Here is a 21,917-nt window from a genome sequence, read left to right as displayed (position 1 = left end):
AGGCAAACCTGAATTAACTCCAAATCATTAATAAAACAAAATCAATCTCCAGGACATTATGTGAAAAACTATATTAAATACCAGTAAGTCAGTTACTTTAACACTTTAATTTACTTTAAAAAACATTAATTGTAACTATAAGTGCGAACAGTACAATTCCTTGTGTTCCTTTAAAGTTGCACAGCTTGTGATTCTGAGCTCTGATGACCCATACTTAAGTGCTCTCCCCTCGTAGTAAAAGCCTTGTGCCTGTGAGGTGGTGGGTAGGGCTGCTTGGCCAACAGGAAATAAATTGTTCGGGCTTTGGGCTTGAGCGGCCCTTTCATCGGCCACTGACCTCACTCCGTTAACCAGCTGGAGCTGCAGCGAGGCTGTAATTCCCTAATAAGGATGTCTATACCTCCCAGCATCCCTCTGAACACTAAATTTGAGTGAGGGGGAGGCCTGGCAGCCGGCCGATTCCCCACGTTCTCATAATCCTTTAGTAAAGCTCCTGACTCCATAGCTAGTGTTCAATCCATTCGCCATATTTAGAGTGTGTTTATAGTAGAGGAGAAAGGGATAAGCTATTAAAGGCAAGTGGTTAAAAAGGAGATAAGGAGTGAAAAAGAGACTTGGGTGATGACTTTAAAGGGGACCTATTATGCAAAATGCACTTTTATAAGGTGTTTGAACTAGAGATGCTCCGATCAGCATTTTTGGGGCCGATCACCGATTACCGATCACCAAGATCATGATCTGCCGATTGCCGATCACTGCCGATCACAGAATGGCAGGGGAATGGCAATATTTTATCTATAATCTTGCAGAGTTTGCACCATTTGAAGAAATGAAACTAACTCTAAATTAACTGAGTCAAGATCTTGAAGAACCACCAAGTGTTTATTTTAGAAAATTACATAACTTAAGGCTACTGTAGGCCATCTTTCCCAAATAAATGTATAATAAATGTATATAATTATCTCACCTAAATATTTGATCATGCAGTGCATTTTGTTTTTAAAAACAATTTTTCAGGGAGGTCTAACATTAGTATTGAGGTAAGAAATACTAAATACATTTAATAAGAAATCAAATGTAAATTAATATTGGTCTTCCCTGAATACATTAAATTAGATTAATCCTTACACTTAAGGTTGCAAAAGTTAGTCATTCAAGAGCAGTGAGTGTCATAAAGGTTCATCAAACAGCACAAAGAGAAACTCAGAGACAGCAGCAGTTTATTCGACAGCTGTCACTTTAAGAGCGAACACGGATACGGTTACATGCAGTTGCACAAACGTTCACTCGCGAGTCACGACGGGGTTTACGTGCATACTCGTCAAGACGGTCATTTAGTACATACATTTGTGTGTATCTGACCATTTCAGCGCAATTTGTCTCGCAAGCTTTTTGTGAGATGGCCTGTGTGTGTGTGTGTGTGTGTGTGTGTGCGCGTCTGCGCGCGCGCACGGTCTGGAGAGCGCGCGAGTGCTGAGCGGTTTGAACACTGGCAAGACTTAAAAATAAATGCAAATGATAAACTTTAGTGACGATGCGACACTGCCTCGATTGTGCAAAGTGGCAAATCATGTGTCAACTGTGCAGCTCGATTTTAGTGCAGATGCGATGCGCTGATGTGAAGCCATTTGAGCATTTTGAAAGGGAGAGAGAGAGCGTGCACGCTGTGATTCACGCGCGCTGTTTGTGAACTTACATCCCACAGAAAGTTTTCAAATGACTGCGTAAGTTATTTAATATAGAAATATAAATTGTACCTCACCTTCAGCATTATAATTATTTTACCCGCGCTGGAAAGAGAATGAGACGGTGTCGCTGCATATCATGCCCTAGCTCTCACGGCAGGTGCGGGTTAATGTGTCGTCAGCATGCGATCGGTTCATGAGATCGGCATTTTTGGAGACCGCCGATCAATCATCCCAAAGCGATTATCGACCGATTGAGATCGGTTGCCGATCAATCGGAGCACCCCTAGTTTGAACATTGATGTTTGTCCGCAGTGTGTGAGAACAATATAATGGTACCCTATAATGGTAAAAATCCACTCATTCAATCATTCAGATTCCTCCTTGCATTGACGTCATTGTAGGGAGAAGCCCCGCCCACAGTCAGTCTCAGCCCTGTATCTGCGCCAAAGAGGCATTACAAATGTTGTGTTTTGGGTGGTTAAATTTCATTTTCGAAGGAAATTTCCTGCGCCGTTTGCGTCACTCAAACAAGAGGATTTTCAATGCTGGATTTTCAAAAAGGTTGATTCTGAAAGATGGGTCAATACCAATGCTTTGTGATCCACACAAAGTATTACTCGTCATAATGTTTGTTGTGGGTCCTTCCAAATTGCCTTTCTGAAAGAACTTGTTGGCACTCTGTACGGCTAATGTTGCTAACGTTACCATTGTCTCTGCCTGTTTTCACCAAGCAGCAACCTCCCTCAGTTTATCTTGAAGCCAATACGGAAGTGACTTAAACTGCAATTCATCGACTGGCCACTAGGGACCGGCTCCAAAAGTGAGCAGAATCTCATTGAGCCCCATGTTAAAATGCCCAACTTAACAGCAGAAAAAAAACATGTTTACAGCCTGGTACAAATTGTGCTTTTGGGCTATATGTGACCCCGTCTGTGAAACCCCGGCTAAAGTCGCATAATCTAATTAGGAGATTTAGGGCCCTATTTTAACGATCTGAAACGCAAGTGTCAAAACGCGAAGCGCAAGTAACTTTGTGGGCGGGTCTCGGCGCTGTTGCTATTTTCCCGGCGGGATAAATGGCTCTTGCGCCCGGCGCAAATCTAAAATGGGTTGGTCTGAAGTAGCTTCATTATTCATAGGTGTGGTTTGGGCGTAACGTGAATAAACCAATCCGAGCGTCATCCAACATTCCCTTTAAAAGCAGGTGCGCAAGTTCCATTATGGATTGCTATTATTATGGCGTATTTACCAGGCGCACGCCAGGAGCGATCACAGCCGAGGAGACTGATGTGCTTGTAAGAGCAGTGAAAGACAGAAGTGAAGTTGTAATGTTGTACATTATGGTAAAGGTGATTTCACAGTCTTTTTTTTTTCAGTCGTTCAGTTTTTTCAGTTTTTCAGTCGATTTTTGTTCCTGGTTCTTGACGGACAAACCAATTTGTCAGATGTCCTTATATACATATATGTCTTGCCACTATGGGGCAAACAGGTCTAATCCTTAATTATTACAATTAGCCTGAATCATTTGTAAGCTAGATTTATGCCTATTTTTTCACATCTTCGTGGCACACCACAATGATTTCCGTCATCTCATGTGTTAATATTTTTTTAGTGTAACAATTTATGATTTGCAAAAATAACTGTTGCATCTGTGTAGATTACATGAGCAAAGTGTATGCGCGTTGTGCACGCTATACATTATGGTCAAGCATGCGCCCTTAAAATAGCATAATGAACAACGCGCAACGCGCCACTGACTTTAGACTAGGTTTTTTCTGGTCAGTGGCGCAATTGTTTAATGGAACAGCAAAATAGCACCAGGGATTGTTTGCGCCGGAACACGCCTCCTTTTTTGCGCTGAACCGCCCAGGTAGCGCAAGTTCATTCACTAGTTTAGCGACGTGCTTCTGTGGAGGGAAAAGCGCGCTTTGCGCGGGTGCAAAATAGGAATGACACATGCGTCGGTGTACAAAGTCAATTGCGCTGGGTGCAAGATAGGGCCCATAGAGCGTCAAAAGTAGTCATAGCCATAAAAATGACCAAAACAGGCAATTTGTGTTTATTGCTGTAAATGATAGATTATACCAAGGGCTTTGAGATGCAGTACTCAATTTTTTCATTTATAATATTATAAATACTGAAATTAATGATTTTATTGACGCTACGTTTTATTATTTTGCACCAAAAAATACCGGACATGGGCTTCTTAAATATTGATTTAATGTTTACTTTCGACGCAGAAACAACTGCTGATTCTTATATCATTCGGTTCAGAAACGTATTTTTTACAATTACAAAGTGCAAACAGACCATAATATCAATCCGCACGACCAAGGATCAGATCAGTGTCGGGAAAGGCAAGAAAACGGCGACTTAAGCCGGGTACCGATTTCTTTGTGGATTTCTTTGTGTCATCACCGACATTTCAGGAACAGTTTATTTGTTTCCTAACTCCACCTTCTGCCTATACATCCATCTTATTTTAAAGACATTTAATGGCTGCTAAGTGTCTAAATAGTTTGGTTTTTGGATACTGAGGCGCTGAGTTTATGAATTCGCTCTCTGACAGGGCAGCCACGGCAAGCGAAGTGCACGGAACAGAACAGCTGATAGTTTAATTAATAATAATTAATATAGGTCTACTGTTTTTTGTAGGCTAAATAAAGAACCCGTATTATATATTAATATAAAAAAGTTGCGTGTGTCCTTCGGAAGCAAAGCTCTTGCGTCTGATGTTTTGGTTTCGGTTTGTAAACCTATACAAATAGAACATGTATGAATGAGAACATAAAGTGCAGGACGTGCTTTATGTAGGCTAAAAGAGTTGTTAAGCACAATGAGCCATGAAAAAATCCTAATGAATCATAATGTAATCGAATTGTGAGACAAGTGAAGATTCACAGTTATGACTAACTATCTGCACAAAGTTTGAGACTGACCTGTTAACTTGTTAGGGCATTAGGCCTAGTCCTGAATTTACTCCAAATGTTACACAGTGAGATTTTCTGTGGATGTTTTATATATTAATGGATATATATATAGGCCTATTAATGACATTTTCTACTGAGATTTCATTTTACTAATAAAGTTATAGCCTACAAATCATTAGAGTGAACTGACTTGGTAAATCAAGCTCTTGTGGTGCCCCCATTCGTTTCAATGTTTCACGCTTTTTGGACATGCACATTATAATAAATAGACTTGTTTTACAAAACTAAGAATTTTCCCATAAATGTGTCCTATATCACTGAAAATGGGAGAATCTTAGCTTTAATGTGGTATATGGCACATTATCAGAATAATAATGGTTAAAATGTTTTACAATTTCAAAAATAAGCTTGATTTTAAAATTGGAATTTCTCAAAATCATGATTTTCTGAGGCCGAAATTCAGCTAACTTTTGACATGATCTTACTCAGTCAATATTAAAGATATCAAGGTTATATTTTCACAGAATGTTCTTTACATTATGTAGGATGATTTTATGAATAAAACAGCGAATGACAAAAAAATGACTTTAGCTGGGTTTTCACAGACAGGGTCACATATATCCAATTTTGCCCTTCATGACAACTATGAGGGAGGTGAATTTTTTTATAACACATTCATTTACATTATATAAAGCCTAAAAGTTCTGCATAATTAAGGGCGTGGCCACTTTGAGTGACAGGTGGATTGCTGTTTGTCTGCTGTCTGTTAGTCATCACGTCACCTCAGCTCCACCCACGTCCCTCCTCTTTACCCATTTTCTGTTATCCGGGAGTGACGCCCAAGATGGCAACGGCCAGCTCGACCCTACTTTACACTTCAAAACTGCTCTTCAGAATCATATGGGTGACGTCATGGACACTACGTCCAAATTTTTTACAGTCTATGGTTTTCACTGATGTTGCCCTCACAACTTCATAAGTGTGAATTATGAAATTTTTGATAGCACGTGAAGGCACCAGGAGAACAGAACTATGTCGTTATTTTTATCCCGCCATGCTCACCGTCTGCGTAATTCGTGTAAAACGCAAATGTATTATGCACAGGACAGTCAGATTAAAGATTATACATATAAGGCTGAACACCTCTACTTACAGTTTCTGACATTTTTAGTGCGTGAGATTATCCTTTTTTGTTGTTGCCGGTATGCCGGAGCATGAGCTCTTGAAGCCCCACCCTCTTCTTGAAAGGGGGCCAGGAGCACCAGCTCATTTGTATTTAAAGGGACACACACAGGGTGTTTTTGCTCATCCAAATGGCAATTTTAACATGCTATACAAATTATCTGTAGGGTATTTTGAGCTAAAACTTCACATATACACTCTGGGGACATCAGAGACACATTACTTTACATCTTGTAAAAAGGGGCATAATAGGTCCCCTTTAAAGTCACCATGAAATCTTATTTTTTATGGAATATTGCAGTATTTATTATAAATGATTTATCTGCAAACATAATTATAATTTCAATAATTTCAATAAAATCAGAGAAAAGAAGTCAGAATTGCGAGAAAAAAGTCAGAATTGCAAGAAAAAAAGTCAGAATTGCAAGTTTATATCTCACAATTCTGAGAAAAGAAGTCAGAATTGAGATGTAAACTCGCAATTGTGAAAAAAAAGTCAGAATTGTGAGATAAAAAGTTGAATTTCCATTTTAACTTCCGTTTCACGCTGGCTTTATTAAGTCCTCTTTCTGCCGAGAGAGGTTGAGATGAATGTCATAAACCTGATGACATATTGTTTAGTTCTTGCCATAAAAGACTGAGATGTACAGGCACAACGCATGATACAATCAAAACAAAACAAAACATAAAACAAAAGAAAAGAAACAAGTCCATAAACAAGCCAACAGAAGCCTTCGCTCAGCTAAAGAGTGACGGCTTGTGGTAAATGGTAAATGGTAAATGGACTGCATTTATATAGCGCTTTTAACAGACCAATGGCCATCCAAAGCGCTTTACACATTGCCTCACATTCACCCATTCACACACCGACGGCGGTGTCAGCCATGCAAGGCGCCATCCAGCTCGTCGGGAGCAGCTGGGGTTAGGTGTCTTGCTCATGGACACCTCGACACTTGGTCAGGTGGAACCGGGGATCGAACCACCAACCTTCCAGTTTGTAGACAACCTACATGAACCACTGCCATCACAGAGAGGCAAAAAATCCCTTTCCAGAACATTTTCATTCAACGTTCCCAACTGGTGGAACGATCTTCCCAACGCCATCCGAAACGCAGAATCATTGACAACATTCAAAAGTCAACTAAAAACTCAGCACTTCCGTGAGCACTTAACCTCATAAAAAAAAAAAAAAACTTTCCTTTCCTCTTTCACCCCCTTTTTTCCCTCCCTACTCTAGCCTGTGCAACACTGAGCAATGTACACGGTCTCAGTATTTCGGGCACTTGTTGCACTTACTCGACTATTCATGACCAATCGTTTCGTGTACCCCCAAGTTGTAAGTCGCTTTGGATAAAAGCATCTGCTAAATGAATAAATGTAAATAAAATAAAATAAAAACTATACAAGCTTGGTTTATGGAAAAGCATCGGCATTTTGCTAAATGTTTCATTTTGTTTTCCACAGAAGAAAGAAAATGAAAGCAAATAATGTCAGAGTTGTTATAAATGCACAGTTTTGCAAATATTTTTACTGAAAATCAAACACAATGCCACTGCGGTTGATCTCGATTTATGAGAATCAGTCTCTGCTTACATCATGTCCACCCATCCGCTCAAAAGCAGAGAGAACACTGGTCCTCTGGCCCTGCAAGTGAACCTTTCACAAAGAGCGAGCCACAAGCACAAACCCTTTCATGCAAAATAAATCAAAAGTGGCTTTGAGGTAGGAATATAAATCAGAGGGTTTGGGTTATGTACAGATGGCTGAACCTAACACTCAGCATGTGTGTTTGAGTGTGTATAGGTATATTTATTTAGGAGTGAGTGTAGTTGTACATGTGTATGTGTGACTGAATATGTGTGTATGATCTTTTAGACTCCCAAAGGTGTCAAACGCTGGATATTTTGATGTTGCTGATTTTATGTATAACAAGTTTCTACCTTACAGCGATTCAGCAAAATGTGTATGTCTGAAATTGGAAACGTGTTTGTATTTTTGGACCAAGTTTGTTTGGACTATATTCTGCCAAAATCTGCTAGTGTTATTTATGATTTCAATGATTCCTTATAAGGTTTTTGCTGTTAACATGACTTGAAAAACCTATTAAATACCTGAAGATAGTAATATTTTATGAATGTTTAGCCATTATGAAAGTGCCTTCATACCATTAAATAAAAATTACCTAAAAGTGCCAACGGCCATGCTTACCATGCTTGCCCTGTCATGCATTCTTTGAAATATCTTGGAATAGCAAGTACCATAGTATATGAATATGGTAATAATTCAGTGTCTAAGCGTATCAAAGCATCATGGTATTTTTTATATCTGATTTCATTACTGTACTAAGGTACCATAACAGTACTTTTTGTAGGGTACCTGCAAGTATACAGGTGCTGGTCATATAATTAGAATATCATCAAAAAGTTGATTTATTTCACTAATTCCATTCAAAAAGTGAAACTTGTATATTATATTCATTTATTACACACAAACTGATATATTTCAAATGTTTATTTCTTTTAATTTTGATGATTATAACTGACAACTAAGGAAAATCACAAATTCAGTATCTCAGAAAATTAGAATACTGTGAAATGGTTCAATATTGAAGACACCTGGTGCCACACTCTAATTAACTCATTAAAAAAGGTGCTAATTAAAAACACCTGCAAAGGCCTCTAAATGGTCTCTCAGTCTAGTTATGTAGGCTACACAATCATGGGGAAGACTGCTGACTTGACAGTTGTGCAAAAGACGACCATTGACACCTTGCACAAGGAGGGCAAGACACAAAAGGTCATTGCAAAAGAGGCTGGCTGTTCACAGAGCTCTGTGTCTAAGCACATTAATAGAGAGGTGAAGGGAAGGAAAAGATGTGGTAGACAAAAGTGTACAAGCAATAGGGATAACCGCACCCTGGAGAGGGTTGTGAAACAAAACCCATTCAAAAATGTGGGGGAGATTCACAAAGAGTGTACTGCAGCTGGAGTCAGTGCTTCAAGAACCACTATGCACAGACGTATGCAAGACATGGGTTTCAGCTGTCGCATTCCTTGTGTCAAGCCACTCTTGAACAACAGACCCAACAATGCAGAAGAGCTGAAGGCCACTATCAGAGCAACCTGGGCTCTCATTAATTAATTAATTAACAATAACTAATCATTTTACTAGTTCAGGGTTTTTCCTACATTGAAAATTTTTTGGCGGCCGCCAAAACAAATTTTTGTCCCGCCAAAGCTTTATTTGATGAGTTATTGTGATTCATGAATGATGTAGAATAGATGCTGCGCTTGTAACCGAGTCTCAGAGAGAACGATCAGAGAGCTCCTCCCCCGCTCGCACGCTCTCTGTCTTCAAAATAAGCATTCTTAGCTTTCTAATATTTCACATATTACGTTAATCAAAATCAAAAGGTCGGAAGACCGAATCCATGTTGCACGTGGCGCTATCAGACAATATGTTTTCCTTTAATTACCGCTGGGTGTGAAATATGCTCAAAAAACATTGACTGATTCTCTGACCAGCTGACATAAAGCATACTTTCAATAAACGGGAAACAAATCCTATCCGGTTATGAAGTGTTTTCTGTGTGTTTACAAATCTTTCGCGATGTTCTAACAGACGGGATTCGCACACAACACGTCTGCAAATGTCCGATTCGCCACACAATGACTCCTTTGAACCGAATCATTTCAACGACTGGTTAGAACAACTGATCTGTCCAACACTGAACTCACGAATCAGTTTAATCATTTACTCAGAACATCTGAAATGAGAACACAAGTGTGCTTACACAATTTAGCAAGAGTGGGTGTAAGAGTTAGTTTTAATTATCCACAGTCTTTCAGCTTATTTGTGTTCACAATGTGTAGTAAAATAAATAGCCTATAAATCACTTAGTTTAGACTGGAGTGAGGTGAACCCAGAACAAAGTTATTAGCTAACTGATAATTTTATAAAATTGTATATGGCAGAAAATAAGGCTATTTGTTCATTTTTTTAATACTACTTTTTAATATTTATATGATTATATACCAAAACAATTATCAGTAAATAGTGTAAAAATGAGGAACAAAAACAAACATCAAGGTATCCCACATGGAAAAGTACTACAGTATATTATAGTATATTATAGTAAAATTACCATAGTGTTTTTGAACCATACAATAGTAAAGATACTACAGTAAATTGTAGTATATTGTAGTATATTATAGTATTTACTACACTTTGTTAATTTACTGTAATATATTTACTATAGTACAGTTCAAAAACACTATAGTATTTACTAGAGTAATTTTACTATAATATACTCTAGTATTTTTTCATGTGGGATCAAAATAAGATAAGCAAAAGTTACAAACTTTCTTTGAATTTATTTAAAATGTATTGTCAGTATTGTGCTTGCAGATCACGTGGGTAGGGTACTTTTTAACTGTGTGTGCGTGCGTGTATGGATGACCATGTCTGTCAGCCACCACCGAAGACCATTTTTGACCCAGGAAAAACCCTGTAGTTGCTTACTAGCATGCATTTTACTAGGATATTTGTATTAGTACTTATAAAGTACACGAATGCCTTATTCTGCATGACATTCTATATCCCTTAATCCTACCCAATACCTAAACTTGACTGTTACAAACACTACCTAACTATTAATAAGCAGTAAATTAGGAGTTTTCCGGGAGAAGTGTACATACAAGGATTTCTGCCCTTTATGACGTCATACAGTGAGGCAGAGTGTATATGGCACAGAAATACTCCGTCATACGCATGAGAATCCAACTCTTTAACAGTGTAAATAAGTCAGAATGCATGAAATGGCATTAAACCCCCCCCTTTAAAGGAAAACTGCACTATTTTTGAAAATAGGCTCATTTTCCAACTCCCCTAGAGTTAAACAGTTGAGTTTTACATTTTACCACTTGCAATGATATTACACAGCATCTGAAAATAGGCTAACTTCCGTCAACATAACCAGCGTGACAACCTGCTTACACAGAAAGTGTGCTAGCTGGGGACTATTTTCAGGTGCTGTGTAATATCTTTGCGCCGCTGCACCATGGTACGGTGGGCAAAGTTCCTTGATTATTACGCAGGAAAGAGAGTATAGTTTCTAGCCATATCGGCCTAGAAAATCGCAACTTTTCATTTTCCGTCCGTCTTAATACACGATGTAACTACAGAAGAGTCAAGTTTTAAATAGGAAAAATATTGAAACTCTTTGGTCATTTTTTTGAGCGAGATGCTAACGGTCTAATCAGTGATGCTAAAAGTGCTACCGCCAGACCAGGAGATCAGCTGAATGGATTTGAAAATGGTAAAACTCAACTGTTTAACTATAGGGGAGTTGGAAAATGAGCCTATTTTTAAAAATAGTGGTGTGTTCCTTTAATGCCTCTGACATGTGTTTTCCTCAGCGTATAACTTACTTTTATGATTATATCCTTATCTATAAATGTTTTACATTTTGAATATTCTGACAACAAGTGTCTTGTTAAACTTCACGGACTTCAATGAAGGAGCGCAGTAGAACATTTTGCTAAAAAGTGTAGGTTTAAAATTCTACATGTAACACAAGTAATCATATTTATGAGAGCGGTAACAGTAAAGGCACTATTGTTGGAATAGGCCTTTGATGTTTGTAATATAATTACTATGTTCATATTTGCATGTTCATTGTTAATTCAGTTGTTTTAATTTCTATTTTAAAAATAGTAAGCAACCAGTTGTTTTTAGGTTTAGATGTAATGTTTGTATTTTAACCCTTTTTTGCTTATAATGTACAGCATAGCCTACATTAAAAAAAATGTTTTATAACAATTTATCTTCCGATTAATCAATTCATAAAAAAAACACGACATATAAATCGTTGATCAAAATAATGTAGTTGCAAATGTACTTATAGTTAGTAGAATTTCTGAAGTGCACCATCAAAAAGTGTGACCCAAAAAACTGCAGCATTTAAATGACACATTGAAATGACTATGAGCCTCAATTTCAATCCCATCAAATGTAATACTAACATAATTACAGCTACAGATAAACAAGAGCAGCTGTTCATACCACTTTTGAGAAGTACAGTGACCGTACCATGGTATAATGATGGTATTATCATGGCTCTCATACTGAATGATTGCCATTTTCATGTTTGATGCTATTCATGGTACTTCACATAATACTACGGTACTAACAAAATGGCCAAAGTCCACTGTAAAACTAAGGTACTTTTTTTTCATCGGTGCAGAGGCAGATTTGTAATATCTTAACATTCATAAAAAATTACTACATTCAGGTCTTAAATATATTCATCAAATCATGCTAAAAGCAAAGTTAATTTAAACCATAAATAACACAGTAGTTTGATATACTGAATTATTACCATATTCATAATATAATATGGTATTTACTTGGTATTCCAGCATATTTAAAAAAATACATGGCAAACATGGTCATACCTTTGGCAATTTTAGATATTTTTTTTTTAGTTAGTGGTATGAAGGCACTCTCGTAATGGCTAAACATTTATAAAATATTACCATCTTCAGGTATTTAATATATCCATCAAACCATGCTTACAGCAAAAAAGCCTTAAAAGGAATAATTTATGTCATAAATAACACAGTAGCAGATTTCATTTCCAAACACACACACACGTACACACACGCGTACACACACACACACACACACACACACTCATACACGCATATTTTAGCCATGTTGGTACCTAGTCCAAATACCAAGGTATTTTTGGTTGTTGTCTAAAGTGATATAGGATGACTTACTTTGGCTGCTCCGATCTGCTCTTTCCGGAATCTCTCCAAGGGTGTGATTAGAACATCATCGGCATTCTGTATCTGCAATCAATCAAGCATGGATAAGATTTTCATACAAGTTTTTTTTTGTTTGGCAGAAAACACTCTTTATTAAGCTAGATTAACTTCTGTGAAGTTCACAGCTTTAATTAAAGTTAGAAAGTGCATGCAGTATTAACGCCGAAGGCTGAGAATTTAGTAAAAGCTCACTATCATGAGCAAATTTGTGGTGTGAGTTTACATTTCTGCAGCAGGCTTGTGAGAACATTCACACTAACACTTCAGAAGAGCAGTAATGATTAGTGTGATAGAATATTATTCATCAGTATTCATTTAATGAGGACTGCTGCAGTTCGCTCCACGGACTATTAAATTGAGGAAAATGCAATAATACAGAAAATGGCTTTTGTTTTAAACGGGCCATGAAACGCACCGGTATTGTCAGAGCTGAGAGAAATACGGCCATCAACGACCAGAGGAGTTTTACGTGTGCAGATAGGCATGCATTTGAAAGCTGAGATATGCCATATCTGCGTTTGATGTGGGTATCATGGTGTACCCTGGAAAAGATCCTCACAGCAGACTGACACACTCTTTCCAGCCTCACAGAGATAACAGGTGACTCTGTCAGTTACATTTACAATGATGCTGCTATGTTGCTCTGAGTATTTGTAAGGGCTCTGCTAGTTGATAGGATGTTCTAGGTTGTTGTTAGCGCATTGCTTGGGTGTTGTGTGGGTAGACACTCAGATCCATGATATTGTCCAGCAGCTTGGACACCATTCTCTTCTCTACAGCCTCCAGATGGTTCCGACTTTCTCCAGTGAAAAAGCCTGCTTTCTTGATGAGCTTGTTCATCTCCTTGTTACTCCCAGAGCCCCAGCACACTACAGTGTAGAACAAGGCAGGCACACAAACAGACCGAAAGAACATGTGCAGCTACACACATTGAAAACTTTTCTCAAGAAGTACATTCAGCTTTGGCCCTTCTTATGTAGATGCCGTGTCAGTGTTGTTTGATCAGTCTGTGATCCTTATTGTTAATCACATATACAGTATTATCATACAACCCCAAATCAGAAAAAGTTGGGACAGTATGGAAAACGCAAAAAAAAAAAAAGAAGTAATTTCTAAATTTACTTTGACTTGTATTTCATTGCAGACAATATGAACACAAAATATTTCATGTTTTGTCTGGTCAACTTCATGTCATTTGTAAATATGCATCCTTTGCTGTCATTCAGACCTGCAACACATTTCAAAAAAAGTTGGGACAGTAAAGCATTTACCACTTTGTAATGTTGCCATTCCTTTTCACAACACTTAAAAGACGTTTAGGGACTGAAGACACCAAGTGATGAAGTGTTTCAGGTGTAATTTTGTCCCATTCTTCCTGCAAACAAGTCTTAAGGTGGGCAACAGTACGGGGTCTTCGTTGTCGCATTTTGCGCTTCAAAATGCGCCACACATTCTCTATTGGAGACAGGTCAGGACTGCAGGCAGGCCAGTCAAGTACCCGTACCCTCTTCCTTCGCAGCCAGGACTTTGTAATGTGTGCAGAATGTGGTTTTGCATTGTCTTGTTGAAATATGCATGGATGTCCCTGGAAAATATGTCTTCTTGAAGGCAGCATATTATGCTCCAAAATCTCTATGTACTTTTCAGCATTAATGGTGCCTTCACAGAAGTGCAAGTTACCTTTGCCAAGGGCACTGACACAACCCCATACCATGACAGACCCTGGCTTTTGGACTTGTTGCTGGTAACAGTCTGGATGATCCTTTTATTCTTTGGTCAGGAGCACATGGCGTCCATTCCTCCCAAAAAATACCTGAAATACTGATTCATCTGACCACAGTACACGTTTCCACTGTGTGATGGTCCATCCCAGATGCCTCCGAGCCCAGAGAAGTCGACGGCGCTTCTGGGCACTGTTAACATAGGGCTTCCTTTTGGCACAGTACAGTTTGAACTGGCATTTGTGGATGTAACTACGTATTGTGGTACTTGACAAAGGTTTGCCAAAGTAGTCCTGAGCCCATGTGGTGATATCACTTATAGATGAATGACGATTCTTGATGCAGTGCCGCCTGAGGTATCGGAGATCACGGTTGTTCAGCTTAGGCTTGCGCCCTTGTCCTTTACGCACTGAAATTCCTCCAGATTCCTTGAATCTTTTAATTATGTTATGCAATGTTGAATGTGAAATATCCAAATCTCTTCCTATCTTTCTTTGAGGAACATTGTTTTTAAACATTTCAATAATTTTCTCACGTATTTGTTGGCAAACTGGCGATCCTCTGCCCATCTTTGCTCCTAAAGGATTAGACCTTTCTTGGATGCTGCTTTTGTACCAAATCATAATAACAATCACCTGTTGACATCACCTGTTTCAAATCACATCATTATTTAACCATTTTACCTCATTACTAGCCCTAAATTGCTCCTGTCCCAACTTTTTTTGAAATGTGTTGCAGGTCTGAATGACCGGAAAGGATGCATATTTACAAATGACATGAAGTTTACCAGACAAAACATGAAATATTTTGTGTTCATATTGTCTGCAATAAAATACAAGTCAAAGTAAATTTAGAAATCACTTCTTTTTTATTTTATTTGCGTTTTCCATACTGTCCCAACTTTTTCTGATTTGGGGTTGTATTATATTATATTATCCTACAGTCTGAGATGCTCCAGCATCCCCGCAAACCCTATATAAGACGAGTGGTATTATATTATATTGTATTATATTATATTAATCACAGTCATGTTCTCTTTCTGCCTTGTCTCGTTTTAGTCATGGTTATCATGGTCTTGACTTTGCCTTAGTTCTAGGCTTTGTCTGAAATCGCCCCCATACCCTTAGATTGGGCACTATTTGAGGGGACAGCCATTTGTAGTGGTGCCCGAAACCATCAGTGGTATAAAGTAACGAATTACAAACACTCTCATTACTGTAATTGAGTAGTTTTTCTCAGGAATTGCACGTTATTAAGTAGTTTAAAAACACTTTTACTGTGTACTGTGTACTTTTACTTGAATACATTTTAAGTGCTGTATCGGTGTATCGGTACTTTTACTGCGCTCTTTTCCCTAAACCTGTCGTTGCTACATTATGTTTATTTTTTTTCCTGTCAACTTGATTGGCTAAGACGAATAATCAGTCCTGTGACTCCATGCGTCACGCGTGTGACTCCCGTCAAATCCACCATGATAGCGCCCAGCCTAGAGTGAGAGGCACGCGTGCTTTATGAACGCATGGCCCGTATTCTGTTAGCGCCGCACAAGCTCGCGGTGCCATCCGCTGGAAACACTTAATTTAGCTTGATTGTTTGCCAGGCTTCAAAGTGCATTAGGCATTAACCGATCGTCACTGCTAGAATTGTGTCCCTTACATCGATTTCGCTCAACATGTAAACGCATTAACCTGCTTTCTGTTGGCTTATTGAAGAGCATATTTTAATGTAATGTGTTCTCACATGGCGATTTAAAATTTTTGTCCATGTATATAGCAAATAACTTTCATAAAACATCAGATTTATATTTAAATCAGGTTTATTTATTAATTGCAAGCAAAAAATAATCAATGGTGAAAATTGTGAGTTACTCAATTCTGATTTTTGAAGTGTATTTTTTTTACAGAGAAAAGTAAAATGAATGTGTGTCTTGAAAAGAAAGAACTCTGTTTTTTTACGACGTAAAATTGTTAATGTAAAACGCTTTGCAACCTTTTTTGAAAACCTCTACAGAATGGTTGTCATAAATTTTACCAGATTATTGGTTGCTTTCTCAAATATTAGGCCTATATGGCTGTATTTTTAGTGCTAGCAGTCAAAAATAAAACTTGGAAAAATATTGAAATACTATTGGTGATCTCGTTTTTTTTGTTCTTACTGATAATCATCCATAAAAGAGTAAGCTACTTTTTTAATTTGCAGGGTATATAATGTGGAATAACATTAATAGCATACTACTCACTACCCTTGAGTACTTTTAAAAGGGCTACTTTTTACTCATACTTTGAGTAGTATTTAGGACAGGTACTTTTACTCTACTTGCTCTACATTTTTTGACAAGTAACACTTTTTCTAATGCTTTTTCAGAATGTTTTTTCAGTACTCTTTCCACCACTGGAAAACATAGTGGATGTTACCAAGCTCACTCATTCAATCCCACAACAATGCACCGCAAAAACGAATGTACAACAGATACACTCAACGTCTAGGCTAGAGAATACCCATAATGCACTGTGAGAGTCGCACGTCGATTGAATACCCATGTCAGACTTGAAGATGGCGCCTACAACTGAATCAACCATCCATCCATCCATCCATCCATCCATTTTCCAAACCGCTGGTTCAGTGTGGCTACAGAGTAATATCATATAGGCAGGGTCTAAAAGTAACACTTGCCAAACGGCAAATGCAAGTAAAAATAGGCGTATCCTAGTAAACATAGTCATATTTATGTCCTAAGTGAAAGCAAACACAAAACACATGATCCGTGTGAGGCGTGCATTCGGTCTTAAAGTCACAGCATACAGTCTGCATTTTTAATGTCTATCAAACAACAAAGGACAAAGATCACTCACTGCTCTTGAACTTTAAAAAGGATATGAAGACTATGCAGTGTTATATATTTGATTAGCCTATACTTATAACATTTCAGCACCTGAAAACTATTAGACCTGCCTGCCTGAGCACTGTTTATTTCATTTGTATCTTTGTTGTATTGTATTTATTTGTGCTATTGCTTGTAATGTGATTGTCTGTTCTTATTTTATTACTGACTTTTTACTCGTCTAAATGTAGGCAATTACATTTATATTAGTCAAGTTAGTAGTTTTAGCTGTGGTATTGATATTGGAATAGAGGATTGAGAATTTTCAAAAAAAAATTGGTGTCAACACTGCCTGTTTTTGTGTCATGGCTAGTAAAAATTCATGGCTAGTAAAATTCATGGCTGATAAAAATTTTCTTGACCAATTCTGATTGGTCAATTGCGCATTCCAGCGGTATGTAATTCCCAGATAACAGCGTTTCATTGATAATCCCTCGTTGGAAGCGATTGAAACTTGTAGGAAGGATGAGTTGTTGATAATAGCTACCCACTTTCAGATTTCTATTTCGAAACAGTCACTAAAACGACAAATTAAAACCGAAGTGATAGATCGGCTTTGTGAATTGAATTTTTGAAACTGCCTGACGTTGACGGAGAGACCGATCCTTTTGGCAAGGGGCAAGATGTGTGCGAAGCAGGTAAAGAGGAGGTAGATATGGTTGCGATGGAGGCGGAGGCAACTGTCGGAGCTGTTTTGCCACCTTTTTCATTTAAGTGAAAAATATTTAGTGTAGGCCTATTTATTTTATTCTTTTTATTTATATTTTATCTGATCTGTATGCTGCTGCATGGTAAATGGTCTTTTTAACGGGTAACAGACACTCGTCAATCGTATTTTTATTGAATGCCAATTCAATATTATAATCTTATCAATTAACGGTTAATAATCGGAAATGAGCAGCGGTTGTCAGTTGGAAAAATTAACCAAAATGTGCATCCAATTTAATTTAATTTTAATTAAGAATGGCAACATTATGCCAGGATGACAGTCCTTCCTACCTGAAGTTGCTGCATTTTGGCTGCTGTCTGTAGATTCCTTCATGAACTTGTATTCTTTCAGATGTTTAATAAGCAAATATTTTAACAGCGGCTATTGTTTAGGGTCCTTGCCACTACGAGACAAATAGGCATTGCAAATTGAACATGTAGCTCGACTTGAATCACCTTCTTTTGACTGAAAGTACAGCCAAACAACATGTTTTCTGTTCACGAGTTCCATTTTCACTTTCTCAAAGCCTACTGGATTCGAACGGTCCACCTAGTAAACATGTTCCCATAATCAACAGTGGCGTCATTACGTTTGACCAGTAGTGCAAGCCTAGGGTTCGGTTAAGTGGAAAAAAACCGAACCCTGTCAAAAAGCCCAATATTCGGCCGAATCTGAACCCGAATCTTGGATTCGGTGCATCCCTACTTAAATTAAAAGTTGTTATTTTTTAAAGCCTAATACATGTTAAAATGTAAATAGCTATATATATATATTTTTTTTTTCTACATTAATTTGGGTAATAACTGAAATTATTACAATATACAAATATTAAAAACTGATGTTTTTCAATTGCAATTAAATACAGAAAAAAAAATTGTGGTTAATTTGTCATTTTTTTAATTGATTGACAGCACTAATTATATGATATTACATGCTATTATGTTATAATTTTATTATTCACCTCTAAATATAACAAATTAAACACTTGTACGTGCACTTGCGTGTGCCTTACCTAAGAAAGTACAGGGTAATATGAGGTAACTACATGGGTTAAGGTTAGGTTTGGGTTTAGGCTCAGGGTTAGTACCTAGTTATTACCCAGTTATTGTAATTACTACACTAAGTACTTTGTATGTACATGGGGAACAGGACTGTAAAATAAAGTGCTGCCTTTAAACATTTTAGTGTAAATGTAAAAAAGGAAACAAGATTACACAAGCCGGATCAAAGCAGCTAATATTATGCGTATTTCCAAAAGTCTTTTTTAATGCCACACATTGCTCACACAAACTTGCTTCAAGTAATTTTTTTTGCAGTGCATTGCAACTGCCATTGAGATAAATGGGAATGCTAACAGATAGCTCTCTCTCCAGGTATTATAAACCTCCTTGCCCAAAACATGCAAACATATTAGGTCAGGATGCACATCTGCGTATGTGGAGCAGACCTGCCGTGGTGGCGTGACATGACGCTCGGTTTGATTAACGGAGTTATTCTGTGCCGTGAGGGTGTGTGATAAAGCTATAACACAGCACATAATACCTGGTCTAATTTTAGAGAGACCTTTCTCCTCCACCATCTCTGGAGAGTGCCTCCCTCCACCCATAAATCAAGAGAATTGTTTTCATTGTCTCAAAAAACCCCTGAATCACACGGTCACCCTCACCTTTACCTGACAAAGGCACACAAACCTCATCTACATCCGAACCCTCTGTGATTAGCTGCAAACCTTAAACCCTGCGCCATTTCAATCGGTTTCTCATTTCATTGCTTTGTTTTTATTTCAATTTAGGAAGCATCGCTTCATTGGTGTTCAAAGACGAACCCCCGAGCCTTGAACAAAGAATTTTGAAAGCATAACTTTATCAAAGGAATTACTGGTCGGATTAATATTCCAACACAAGGCAAGAACTGCGAGGCGAGCATCAACCCTGCGGCTAGTGGAGACGATAATGTGGCTAACTGGAAAGTAACTCAATAAACACTCAAATTTCCAGCTCATTCCTTGATTATTATTTTATGACCAATGAATAAAGCATGTGTATTCAGAACTCTGAATAATTCGCCTGGCACAAACAGGTCAATGGGCGTGTGTCTTCCCCAGGATCTGAAATAGATCAGATCTACCGTATATGATTTTAATGCATGAGCTGAATCGACACCTTGGCTGCAATTTATTTCCCGTTTGGAGTGGAACGTCCTCACGGCTGATTTCATACCGTCTTAACTTCCCTGGCTGTAGACCAAAACATCCTGCGATGCAATGCTCAGAGACTGTGACTAATCTGAATCTGAATAACTTGATATCAACAGTGAAGGTTTTCATTTTAGTTTTTCCTCTGTAGTTGCGGCAGCAGTTCTCAGGACACTTGACCTTTGGAATTCATTTTGGGATGAGCTGCCGTAATCAGACTTATCTGAAATGGCCTGTCTTGACAGGGCCTTTGAAGAGAGTCTCACCTGTAGTGATCACGTCTCTGGAGACATCAAAAAAGGGCTTAAATCAAAAATAATTGCTTTATCATGCAGCAAGTTTATGTAAAACATACATGCAAAAAGCTGGAGTGGTTTGATTTTACATTCCACTCCTTGGAACTGTTTAACGTCCCAAGTTACATCATGCACAAAAACTATACAGTTGAGGTCAGAATTATTCTTATTATTAAAGATGGCTGTAAAAATAAATCTGCATTGCCTATCCTTTTCATCTTTTATTCAAAAAATTCACAAAAATCTAACCTTTCATTGAAGTAAAAGAATTGAAAGTGAGGGGAAATCACATTATGAAATAAATGTTTTTCTCCAAAACACATTGGACACAATTATCGGCACCTCTAGAATTTTTATTAGTAAAATATAAGTATTCCCATTCATTTTTACATTTTTGGTCCCACTTTATATTAGGTGGACTTAACTACTATTTACTCACATCAAAAAAATAAGTACAATGTACTTATTGTGTTCATATTGTATTGCAAAACACTTTTGCTGATATTGAGGTGGGATACGGGTAAAGTTAGCAGACTGTCCTCCAAAAGAAAAATTGTTTTTCAGGCACCGTATTACGACCTTTATTTACATTTTAAAGTCATGTGCCCTCTAGCTGGCGTAAAAATAATGACAGTGTCGTGTTACGTCTGTCTTCATGAAATGACGTATGACTGTCGTTACCAATCAAAATGCGTGTTCATTTAAATGCAATGTGTGGACTTTTTACCACCATTTGTCATATTTCCATTTAGCAAAAATATTTTTTATTAACAACTACACCCACCCCACCCCTAAACCTACCCAGTGATTTATAGTGCATGGGTTTTCAAACTTTATGATGCCAAGGACCCCCAAATATGATGAACCTTTATGAGGGACCCCCTTCCTAAAATCCATCTATATATTTTTATGTATTAAAAAACATTTAGGGCCCTATTTTAACGATCTGAAACGCAAGTGTCAAAGCACGAAGCGCAAGTAACTTGTGGGCGGGTCTCGGCGCTGTTGCTATTTTCCCGGCGGGATAAATGGCTCTTGCGCCCGGCGCAAATCTAAAATGGGTTGGTCTGAAGTAGCTTCATTATTCATAGGTGTGGTTTGGGCGTAACGTGAATAAACCAATCCGAGCGTCATCCAACATTCCCTTTAAAAGCAGGTGCGCAAGTTCCATTATGGATTGCTATTATTATGGCGTATTTACCAGGCGCACGCCAGGAGCGGTTCACAGCCGAGGAGACTGATGTTCTTGTAAGAGCAGTGAAAGACAAAGAAGTGAAGTTGTAATGTTGTACATTATGGTAAAGGTGATTTCACAGTCTTTTTTTTTCAGTCTTTCAGTTTTTTCAGTTTTTCAGTCGATTTTTTTTCCTGGTTCTTGACGGACAAACCAATTTGTCAGATGTCCTTATATAGGCTACATATATGTCTTGCCACTATTGGGCAAACAGGTCTTTCACATTTTTTCACATCTTCGTGGCACACCACA

At 37.9% G+C, this 21,917-nt stretch overlaps 1 protein-coding gene across 10 annotated transcripts in view; it reads right to left on the bottom strand.

Annotated features, from left to right (window-relative positions):
• The window catches only part of arhgap42b (Rho GTPase activating protein 42b), a 225,038-nt gene that overhangs the window by 85,356 nt on the left and 117,765 nt on the right, over nt 1-21,917 (bottom strand). For all 10 annotated transcript variants that reach the window (XM_079826055.1, XM_079826058.1, XM_079826056.1 and 7 more), the window contains exon 4: nt 12,583-12,654. In XM_079826055.1, coding sequence (XP_079682181.1) covers nt 12,583-12,654 — 72 coding nt within the window. The remainder of the gene's footprint in view (nt 1-12,582; nt 12,655-21,917) is intronic.

This window comes from Gobio gobio, assembly GCF_949357685.1.
Source record: "Gobio gobio genome assembly, chromosome: 9".
Classification (NCBI taxonomy): domain Eukaryota; kingdom Metazoa; phylum Chordata; class Actinopteri; order Cypriniformes; family Gobionidae; genus Gobio; species Gobio gobio.
The sequence above is the reverse complement of the archived record's forward strand: the minus strand, read 5'-3'. Positions and strand labels throughout refer to the sequence as shown.